The following is a 12,137-nucleotide window of genomic DNA, read 5'->3' on the forward strand; positions in this document are numbered from 1 at the left end:
ATGGGAAATATAAAAAATATAATTACCATTTTTAATTGGTTTAAAAATTAAATGATACATACAAATCAGCTAATTTTGTATTAACTTTACTTTGGTATTCATTAACACAAGTTCAAGTAATCTTTTAAACTTTCAATGTGCAGAAAGTTAAATGTATCGTAATAAATGAAACGAATAAAAAGGAGCGTAGATTTAATATATTATCAAAGACTACAAAAATAAAATGTTTTGTTATTTAGTCAAATATTTTATTATCATATTCTGTTCCATTTTTAAATAAACCTGGTCAAACTTACCCTCTAGAGGGCTTTACTGGAATACACATTAATCCATATTAAGTTGGTTTAAAAATGTTATTCTTAGATACAAGTTGCTTATCAACTATATAATTTATAAATTTGATCGGAGAATATAACAATATTGACTAACAGTTTCCCAAAGTACATAAAAAACAGATTCAAAGTCGAATTGCCAACTTTTTTCGATAATCAAAATCAGAAAAGGGGCGAGTACTAAGTTAGGAATTAAAAAAATAATATTTATACAAAGCAATTTAGATAAATTCTAAGAAATATTAAGATATTCAGTGTATTAATTTTTTAAAGATCTAGTTCTTAAGATTTCTCGAACCTAGAAATAGGACTTAGATCGTGTAAAGGTTATTTGTTCGCCGTGTGCAAACTTAGACAAAGAAATAGAAACTAGGCAACAACAAGGGCAACAGCAGAGACATGCAGCCTCCGACAAGAAAGGGGGTTTTCTGTGGCGTGGGTGCCGAATGGGCAGTGGGTGGTGGGGTGGCTGTATTACGCCCACCCTCCCCCTCCGCCACCCTCCTAGCGAACATGCAACTTGGGTTGCTTGTTGAATTTTATAAAGCCGTTTCAGAATGCTAATGAGCGCACGCACACAAGCTGCCAGCAGCCAAGGATGATGCCGTATATCCCCCCCCCCCCCCTTCACAGCCAAAAAAAAGAGGGTTAGGGAAAGGTGCGACAGGTGAGCCAAGCTCGAGCCCAAGCCCAAGGAAAAGGGGGCGTGGCAATCATGTAACACATACAAACACCGCAGACACGTACCAAAAAACAGGGCCAAAAGGAGAGCGGGGCGGCTGAGAGCGAAATAAAAGTGTTATTTGAATTGGCATGGCAGAGCTTGAGAAACTTTCCCGAAGATCCTTGTTGCTGCTGCTGCTCTTGAGCTTACGCACAATTTAGCAAAACAACTTGCATGTATTTAGCCCGTAGATACTCATACTAATACCCATTCCGGTGAAAGGATGTAGTTGGCCCGAAGGGGCAGCGGCAAAATAAAGGAGCCATGCTATTCTGGCCAACAGAGAGTGTCTGCAGTTAAGTTGGCGGTTGGCTTGTGGCTGGCGTCTTGGATTACCGTAAATAATCTAACTAAATGAGTTACCAAAACGGTCAAAGTTCACATCAAGGTGTTGCCTCGTGTGTGTGTGTGTGTATCTGTGTGTGTGTTTGTAATGGGAGCAGATAACAGTATTAGAAGTCCCAGCATATGTCCAGTGATCAGGTGCACGATGATGATGAGGTTATTCCGCCCCCAGGCAATTGCCAAAACTGTAACCGAAAGCTCATTTAAAGGCAAATGACGGGGGGATGGGTTGGCACAGAGTAAATACAATCCAGGATATCCAGGGCAAAGATTATTTGAAATTGAGTAAGGTTTAACGGCACAAAGTGGAACAAGGGGATTGAATTGCCTTCCCACACACGGAGGAGATCCTATTTAAATATCTGTTCCAAACTATGTAAATTTACAAGAGGTTACATTTGAAACCAAAAGTTTACGCTCCTTATAATTAATTGAAATTCGATCCTCCGAAATCATGTTTGACTTTTCCATCCCATTTGCTTTCAGAATCGGAACCCAAAACTGCACTTCCAGATTCTATAACTTGAGTAATTGAATCCCGATTTCGGAGTGGAATACCTCTATGAGTTTGTGGTTGAATTTTCTGATATTCTTCAATTAAATTTTCCATTTTAAGGAGAATCCAAATTTTAACCCATTTTCATGTTCGATTTTTCCCCATTTCCAATGGCTTCCAGAAAGGGAGCCCAAAACTGCACTTCCAGATTCCATAACTTGAGTAATTGGACTCCGATTTATAAGTGTGATACCTCCTTGAGTTTGTGGTTGAATTTTTTGATATTCTGCATTTAAATTTTCCTTTTTAAAGAGGGTCAAAATATTTACCCATTTTCATGTTCAATTTTTCCACATTTCCAATGGCTTCCAGAAAGGGAGCCCAAAACTGCACTTCCAGATTCCATAGCTTGAGTAATTGAGTCCCGATTTGGAAGTGGGATACCTCTATGAGTTTGTGGTTGAATTCTCTAATATACTACATTCAAATTTTTCTTTTAAAATAGGGTCCAAATTGTAACCCATTTTCATGTTCAATTTTTCCGCATTTCCAATGGCTTCCAGAAAGGGAGCACAAAACTGCTCTTCCTGTTTCCATAACTCGAGTAATTGGACTCCGATTTTGAAGTGTGATACCTCCTTTAGTTTGTGGTTGTATTCTCTGATATTCTACACTTAAATTTTCTTTTTTAAAGAGGGTCCAAATTGTAACCCATTTTCATGTTCAATTTTTCCACATTTCCAATGGCTTCCAGAAAGGGAGCCCTAAACTGCACTTCCAGATTCTGTAACTTGAGTTATTCAATCCCGATTTGGAAGTGGAATGCCTCTATGAGTTTGTTGTTGAATTCTCTAATCCTCAACACTTCATGTTTGTCAAAATGGGAACGGAACTGCTTTTAATAATACTAAATTTTGATACGCTTATTTCGTTTTTTTAGTACCTACAAATTTAATATTCATTTTTAAGGGACTTCCAATTTAAATGATTCTGTGCTACGTACACTACTTAATATGCGCATCAAATGAAAGCCATTAGATGGGCACCTGAAGGAGCTGGAAATGGAAATCCTGACCCTCGAAACCCCGCCCTGAAGCCCAAACCATTTTCTTATATCTCTTAATTGCCTCAACCTCAACTGACCTCAGTGCCAGACAGAATGACAAACTACTGTGAATTGCTCTTGAAGTCAGCGGAAGTAAGAAAACAATTGTCTCTGTGTCTCCGGCATCCCCCTGGCCCCCCTTATCTCTCTTAACCCCTTTAGTGACCCCTCCTGTTAGCCCCGCCCCCTTTTCCCTTTAGTATTGTTAATATACAAGTTGCAGTCAAGGCTGGAAATGCAGGCGAACATTATATTGTCTATGCGCGGCTAAAAAGCAAAGAAGCCGCAAGCCATGCCCTCAACCTTATGGCAAGGGGGCGGAATTTCACCAAGGGGTGGTGGAGGGGGCTCAACGAAAGTAGCTGACGGCTAACAAAACTTTCAATCCGAGGAGGTAGGCAACGCATATTCAAATGACTTTTTCGTGTAAAAATTTCGAAACAACAAAACAAAAGCGCCCCGAACGAACAATTGCGAGAAGGAATGCAACTTAAGACGACGACAGTGGAGTGCCTCGCGGGTTGAGAGGGGGGTGGCGGCAAGGTGGCAGGGGGCGTGGCAGGATGAAGAGGCCGAGGATTCTGGGACTGAGGCTGGAGCTGCAAGAGAGCCGGCTCTTCTAAGTCCCGGCTACAGCGAAACGTCAAATCCCGAGCGCACTAACAAGCACTTGCAGGCGGTCCAAGACGCCGCCTTTGTGCCGTTCGTCCAGGCTTCTTTAATACCCTTGAGTTGGAAATTCATAAATAAAATTAACCCAAACTCTTTAAAATTAAAAAAAAAAATGTATTAAGCCTTATTTTGATTTTTACTTTATTATTTAGCTGATCATATTCCAACCATAATATTTAAAGAGGCTAAAAACGAACGTGTTATATGCAGAAAACAGAAATGAAAATGGTAAAACAAATAAAACTTATAATATTTTCTTTCAACTTGGATCTGGAATAGATCGTTTGTTCTTTATAGGAAATCAATTAAAAATATTTTTTTTTTTTTTTGACATTTATTGAGGCTTAAGTTAAGATTAGCTTTTTATGAAAATCGTTAGGAGTAGTAGTTTTTTGAGGTTTATTGAGGATTAAGTTAAGATAAGCTTTTTATGAAAATCTTTGGGGGTTATATGGTCTATAAAGTCGTAAAATCTAAATCTTATTGATGTCCAAAACTTTTTTTTTTAAAAGTGAAGAAGGAAAAAAAATGAAAGAAAGTCTTACAACCTTTTCTTTTTCCCATAAAATCACCTTCAATCTTGGAAGTGCGTGGCATCTTTCATTCGATCAGTTTCTTTCTTGAGTTTTTCCTTGGCAGCGCCCCCGAGCCCCTTCGCCACCCCTGGCTGACTGCTGTCGTGTGAAGTGGGGCCGCGTGCATGAAACTTTCACAAGTGGCTTCCTGCCTTGGCTCGCCTCGCACTTTATAAGCCTACACAGGCCGGGCGGAGGGCTCTGCTCTTTCGAGGGGAGCAAAATTGGGATGTCAGAAGCAGGGGCGGGGCCAGGAGGGTGAGTTGGGGGTAAGGACAAAGTAGAGGCGCCGCCCACGCCCATTTTGCACGTTTTTATGCCTTTGTCTTTGTTTCGTTTCGTTTTGTGTCGTGTCGTTTTCCTGGGCACAAAAATGCATCCTTGAACACGCACACTTAACTGGGCCTGCGTGAGTGGCAACCTCTTGCCACCCACAATCCCCAGCCCCTCGGTCTACTTGGGCCCACTAACCCCCTTCTACAGGCGAAGAAAATATTTACGAAATTGGTCAGGATCGCTTTACTTGTATATATTAGCTTTGATATGAATGCATTTCCAATAAATATACTTTATTTAGTTAATATTTTAATTTTTAAATGCTTTTATAGGACTCTTTTAAAAGATCTTTTTGAGCAAATTGCATTCTATTCACAAATGTTATATGAACAAAATTACAGATTTGGTATCTCAAACTTTTTCATGTTCCTTTAAATAATTTAAATTGGTTTTTGTAATGATAGGAAGATTCTTTTTAATACTATTTTTATTAATATTGTTAAAATATAAATAAATGTTGGTTTGAAATACGTATATAATTTCCATAGAAATTCCATATATGGAACCTTAATAATGACTGTCTGATTATTTAATGTTTCAAAACAATATATCATTTTTAAATATCAAATCAAAACATTTTCTTAGTAGTTATTACTATTTTTTCTCCGTCTTCTTGTTTTATTTTCCTGTTTTCCTTTCTAGCGCGCTGAGGCTACTCAAGCCTGGCATGGAGACATTTAAGACGACTATGTCGCCACCCCGTCAACGATGTCGAGTCCACCTCGAGTTGTGTGTGTGCGTGCCCTTGCGTTGATGTAAAACCCCCACCCTCTCCGGAAAAACCCCCCATAACCTCGACCCCACCCACCTATCCGAAAAAACCCTCTTGCTCACCCCATTTTCGCTATCTATGCGTGGGTCTTGGGTAATTTTATTAATCCAGACACAAGAACAAGGCGCTGGCGAGGAAACCCGAAAAGGGGTTTTGCCCCAACATTTCGGCTAAATATTTAAATGGCCCGGCCATTATGAAAATTTATCGATTTAGTGACAGTTTAAGGACACACATTATGGCCGGCCATTTGTTATGTTTTTATGGTTTCGTCGTATGCCTGCTGCTAATGTCAATTTTTGAGTGTCGTTGCCACATTAAATTCTGCGGCAGCTGGCTAACAGAAAGTCTCAGGTCCCCGCAGAAAGGTGACTTTATTTTATAATTCATTTTATTATTATTATGTAAGAGTGCGGTGCGCAAAGCAATTACAAGGGAGTGAGTGATTAGGGGAGTCTGTGGGGATCATAAAAATATTCCCTCCTTTATTCTGCACTTTTTTTCCGTCTTTTATTTTTGGAAGGCTGGGTTTTTCTTTTCATACGAATACAAACATAAAATGCGCATAAAAATGCGCGGGCAGAGAAAGCGCATGAAATAATCAACAGTAACAATGGCGGGGAAAAGTGAAAAAGTGGGGTTGACGTTGACAACACACAAGTGTGTGTGCACTGGAAATAAAGGATATAAATAAAGGATTGTTTGCAATAACCTTTTTATTTGAGAATAGAATATTTGGTAAAACAGCAAATGTTGTATATCAAATGTTTGAGGATAGAATGGGACTACTTATTCTGATAGATTCCATTTGAACCACTATATCTTAGTAAATTGAATCTAATTAAAATACACATTTCAATGGACATTTTTAAAAAGCTCTAACCTATCTATTTTATTCAAAAAACACCTTAAAGCTTATTTAAGTCTCTTTATAAGCTGTTGAAAAGTATGTAATCAATGCACACGTTCATATATTTTTAATTTTCCATGAGGATATACAAATTAAGATTTTCTAATTAAAAGGTTCGTTCTTAACATCGATCAAAAACTCTGATTTGGGCACTTTTCCATAAGAAAACCCTTTGGGAAACGCAAATAATTAAAGGAATCTTGATCCTTATGAACCATTTTTTGCTGTGTGCGTGTGTGAGTGACATCTCAACCAGCTTGGCCGATGACTGGGACGTCCTAATGGTCTTTTGCCTCCTGTAACTGACTGATGTTTGGCCCACACAGACTCGCACTCACACTTGCCCAGCGCCGCCATAATTAATGATGAAAAATTGCTACACACAAACACACACTCGCACACTTGGACACTCAACATATGCAACAGCAGGGGGAAAAGCGAGGAGGGATGGGGGGAAATATAAAGCCATTTGGTTTTGTACGTAGGAAATTAACATGAAAAGGGCAAAGCGCAGCTGCCATTCGCGTTTGGCCGAATATGTGAGATCGGTCTAAAGTACCACCCCAAACCTACCGGAAAACCCCCCCCCTACGGAGTGGTCAATGCCAGAAGGTCGCCGGCAAACAAGAAAAATCCCCTGCTTCACCCAAAAAAAAAAAGGAACCCCCACTAAAACACATAAAGTGGCGCACTAAAGCTGCGAGCTCGGCAAAGTGATTAAATTGAGTTAATTATGTCCACCAAGAGAGAGTGCGTTAGAGCGAGACAAATACGAGTTTGAAGTTGTACATAAATTATTACAAGGATATTAAATGTGCCGCACAAAACGGGGGGGATTACCCAAGTATTAAGTGCATATTATCAAAGGCCGTTAAATGCCAGATATAAAACATTTGGCCTGCGTGAAATTGCTTTAATCAACCCTTAATCTTCATTTGCACCAAAAACACTTTGTCTTTGTTAAATCTTTTCAAAGTTCGCTGCTTGTTCTTTATCCAAAAAAAAAAAACATTTCTCATTTAAAAACCATTTGGCAGCGGGTTTCTTTTTTTTTTTGGGAGTGAGTTGCCATTTCGATTGAGTTATGTCGCGAAAATTTGCCTTACGAAATCGAACTTCTATCTAAAAGTTTATCAAAGCCAAAGCATTTAATGGTTGTGCAAAATGTTTCCACCATTTTTTGCCCTTTTATTTGGCTTATCCCTTTGGACCAGCCCGCTTTTTATTTTATTTTTTTTATATGGTGGCCCGGCTCTTATCTAAAAACCCGTTAAATTTATTATGCAACATTGCGCGCGGGTGGAAAATGCGATTTCTCATTCGATACAGATTCAGGTAAACATTCGCCGTGTGTGTCCGGCAAATAAATAAAAGCGAAAATTTTCTGCTGGCGCGTGTAACGCGAAATAAAAACCGAAAAACATTAACAAGCGGCGGCGGAAAAAAATGTAACTTAATTGCCAAACACACACACACACACACAGATACACACGCACACACAAAAGGGTGTTGTGCTGTTGCTGTGGTTGTGTTTTCCGCGTGGGGTTTTCCGTGGGTCGGAAAATGGGGGCGGACCTTTCTGCTCTTGGCGTGCGTGCGCCGTGCGATATAATTTATGTTTCAATAACTTTCGAAACTCATTGAAAAGTCGCTTATGTTTGCTTCAATGGCAGCAGCAGCAGCAGCAGCAGCAGCAACAACACCAAGAAAAACAACAACGTGCACAAGAAGAATGCTAAAAGTACAACAATAAATTGTTTGGATTTACTTATGCGAAGGAGAAATGGAGGTGGTTGGGCGCTGAGTTTTCCTTAGCCGGCGCTGCCATTTCCCATTTTACTCAATTTTTTATTGTTGCTGCACTTGAGCGACCCCGCTTTGTCTTCCCACCCGCAAGAAAATTCCCGCTCAACTTGCAAAAGTTTTTCGCTATTTTCCCCTCTCAGTCTTTTTTCTGTGAATGTGTTTTGTTTGCCATTTGCTTTCATTTTGTTTTTCCCGGCTATTGCCTTTTTTCCCATTTTTTTTTTTGGTTTTTTCCTCCCGCTGCCAGTGTTGTTCATTTTGTGCTCTTAAAATTTATTTGCAAGTTTTCTAATTTGTACTTCACTCCATTTTATTGTAATATACAATCTCATTTGAAGTGAGATATCTTAGGGCATCTATCTAACGCAGAAAAGGGAAAAGGGATGAGTACAGGGAAAGAAATTAATACATTTAACTTAACAAAATATTTTTATTAATACTTAAGAAAGTTCTTATGAATTTGTTAAATATTTTAAAAGGTTAGATATTTTTTAAAATAACTTAACAATAACTTAAAGGAGAAGGGATGAGAACAGAGAACGAAATGAATTTATTTTCATTTACCCTTCAGGATCAGTAAAATACTTAAGAAACCTAGAATAGATTTGATAAATATTTCAAAAGGTTTGATATTATTTAAAACATTATATATGCATAACCTGAGTAAGCCATCTTCTAAGAATTTATTTATTATGGTCTTTAGTTTATATCTTTTAGCATCATTACAAGTATAATTCATAAGGCTTTTCCTGGTAAATAAAATGAAAACAATATAGTATTTCCTAAATCTTTTTTAATAGAATTAATTCTCAAGCATTGTTAAAAAAAATCGGTGGTATCGCCACAATAAGCAAATCTAAATCCTCAATGCTCTTGCTACCTTTTTCTGGTTAGAACTTTTTATCGCAGTGTAACAAGTTAGCGGAGGTGGCCTATAAGTATGCATTGCCTGCTGATGGCTGATCCTAGCGGCGTATCCTTGTATCCTGTTTCGGGACTGGGGCGCATATTTATTAACCACACTGTTGACTCTCGCTGCGGCAACTTTGCGTGCAGCTTGTTGCTCTGCCCCCTCCCCTCCCCCCCCCTTTTCCATCCTCCGTATCCTTCCCTGTCTTCCGGTTTTGAATTTTGTTGTCGCACCTTCTCAGGAATTCTGTTTACATTTATTACTTTGCGCAAGTTTAAGTGAAAAATTTCCATAAACATTCTTTTAAGCGACATAAAGTTTTTATTAAATTTTGCTAGAAATCCCTGACACGATGATATCAGGCAACAGAACGGCACAACGGCGACGGCAACAAATAGAGCTGCGGAATTTACAACTACCAGAGGGTAGGGAGCACCTGCCACCCTTCGAGATACTTTTCCACGGGGGTCGTCGGCAGTGGGGAAGTGCCAACTGTTTTACTGTGCTGGCAGTACGAGATACTGCTCCCAGCTTCAGCTGCACGCAGTTCATAAAAATTTTGCCAGCCAACATGACATGCACAAAGGCGAAAGGACACACGACGCCTGATCCTGCGAGTGGAAAAGAGTCGGGAGCAGAGGTAAAAATAAAAGCAGAGAAATGCAGGAAGGTGGCATAAACTTTCGTCGCTTGTTAACCTGAAAGCTTCGCCGCCACTCCACTGACATTAGATGAAATTCAATTAAAACAAAGATATATTTCGTTGGACGAATTCCAGCAGGAGTTGCTTAAACCAGGCGAACAAAAAATGCCAGGAAAAAAGGACTTCCGCGCATTGTGTATACGCCCCATAAAACGCTTAATTAGTGCAAAAAGAAACAGGAACATAAACACTTGCTAGTTGGGCGGTCTTTAACTTTCTATGTAGAAAATGGAAACAGAATCCCTCAAACATTTAAATAACAAGCAAGTTGTTTAAGGGGATGGCTCAAGATAAATTAAATTAAAAACATTAAAAAACTTTTAAAATTTAGCGCCTGATATAAGCTTAATACAAAAACTTTTAAACGGATTCATAAACAGCTTAATTAGCTAAATAAGAAAGCTGTATTTAATTACTTCCGCGTTGACTGGTCTTCAATTTTATTTGCTGTATATTGAAATTGAAATTGACTCGTTTAAATGCCATCTCATTATTCATACTGTCCGCAAAAACCAGCTAATTTACGTTAAGCATTTTTAAATAAGGTCAAAGTACACGATTGGACGTTGGGGTTCCAGGGGTATTGGCCACGTTCAGCCAACTGAAAGTTGATCGAAACCGCAACAAATGACAAACGTTACGGGGAAAAATACACAACACAGAAATCCACACTCACACACACACACATGTGCAAAGGAAAAGCGGGGGCGGAAAAACGGAGTAATAGGTAGAGTAACACAGGGGGTAAAAAAATAAAATCAATGAAAATGAAAACCAATTAGCGGTTAACCAAACTGTTCAAATTTGGAAATGGATGCAGCCGTGCATGGCCATAAACAACAACGCCAACAAAGATGGCACAAACGTGTAGGGTCGGCAGATGAGTGATAGAGAGGTCAACAGAAAGGTAAAAGGTTGCCGGGGCTACAAATTTATTACACGAAAATAGGAAATAATTAAAATCAGTTCGAATTCGGATACCTATTGGGGTAGAATGAGGAAGAACTTTTTGATTGATAAATCAAAGGCCAGGAAAATGTGAGCACATTAAAGAGAAACCAGAGGTACAATAAAACTTACGAGATGTTAACTTTTCAACTTTTGACACATTTTGATTTTACAAAAGGGTTCTATCGCTTTTAAAAGAATCCTACGATATTATTTCAAGATCTTTATAATTATCCCAGAAAATCTTCAACATTCTATAGATTATTCCCCAATTTCCAACCAACCCCAAAATTACTCACCTGGATCTGCGCGTCGTGGGATCCTTCATGACCATAGCCTCTGAGATATCACCATATCGTCCGAAGTAATCGCGTAAGCTCTCTGAAAGAAAGATAAACAAATGCAGTGAATAATCAATCAAAGCAGGTTTATGAAATGTACTGGGGTTACACGCAAGTACGGCCATCAAAATCACGATGCCAAAGTTACTAATTTCGTTATACGCTTAATAAAAGTAAACTGAAAACAAAAAATAAAAGGGATAAAAACGAATTTCGCGTGATGCCCAAATAAACAAACTGGTTGGGGACCCCGAAAATTTCTTCTCCCTCCCGGCAGAGGGTCGTCTCCTCCCGAAAAAACCCCCTTTCCACACCCTTTGCATACGCAACTGGACATTATTCACATGCATACTCGCAGGATGCACTAAGAAAAATATATCTTTAACATCTCTTAACGACCCAAAATATTTTTAAAACTTAGGTTTATAATATTTATAAATAGACACCCTCTTTTTATATAAAAGATAATACCATCCATTCACTTTAAAAATATTTTGACTCTAATAAGTTGCGTTCTAGAGTTTAATTTTTTGAAAAATTAATAAACATCCCTTTAGTCTCTGAAACTTACCTGCCTAAATATGTATATTCTACTGATCTAAGGATCCAAGACCTTCTATACCTCTAATATTTTTATAACAAATCATAACTGAATGTATTTTAACATATTTCTTAAATATTTACCCTGAGTTTTATTGCATTTCTCTGCCTGTAAACACACACAAAGTACGCAGACCACTTCAGACTCGCTGCTTTGGTTGCCAGCGGCAGCTGTTGTCTGCGGTTTTGCGAGCTAATCTGACTCTGACTCCCGTTCGGAGGATGCGGACGCGGATGGAGGATGAAGGATCACGGATGGTGGATTGGGGATGGGGCGGCGCAGGACTCCGTCCGGATGGAAGCACTTCAGCGGCACGTACGCACACAAACGCAACACTGAAGTTATTCCAACAAAATTGCCAGACAAACGCGACCAGGGGCGGGGTACTGGAATGGGAGGGGGGTAGCCGCACGACAGATACCAAGGCTCGTTGGCTGCGATTTAATGCAGCAAAAACAAGCAAAATAAAACCGATAAAGTCATCTCTCGCCCGTCGGCTGCTGGCGGAGGAACCCTAATCCAGTCGAGTGTCGACGCTTGCGTCATAAATTCAAACTACAA

At 39.2% G+C, this 12,137-nt stretch overlaps 1 protein-coding gene across 8 annotated transcripts in view; it reads right to left on the reverse strand.

Annotated features, from left to right (window-relative positions):
* LOC119553817 (RNA-binding protein Musashi homolog Rbp6) overlaps positions 1–12,137 on the reverse strand; it is a 185,806-nt gene that overhangs the window by 108,928 nt on the left and 64,741 nt on the right. For all 8 annotated transcript variants that reach the window (XR_005219785.1, XM_037864442.1, XM_037864443.1 and 5 more), the window contains exon 4: positions 10,934–11,015. Coding sequence is in view for 7 of the 8 variants with exons in the window: in XM_037864442.1 (XP_037720370.1) it covers positions 10,934–11,015 (82 nt within the window). In the remaining variant the exon portion in view is untranslated. The remainder of the gene's footprint in view (positions 1–10,933; positions 11,016–12,137) is intronic.

The sequence above is a fragment of the Drosophila subpulchrella genome, chromosome 3L, assembly GCF_014743375.2.
Source record: "Drosophila subpulchrella strain 33 F10 #4 breed RU33 chromosome 3L, RU_Dsub_v1.1 Primary Assembly, whole genome shotgun sequence".
Taxonomy (NCBI): domain Eukaryota; kingdom Metazoa; phylum Arthropoda; class Insecta; order Diptera; family Drosophilidae; genus Drosophila; species Drosophila subpulchrella.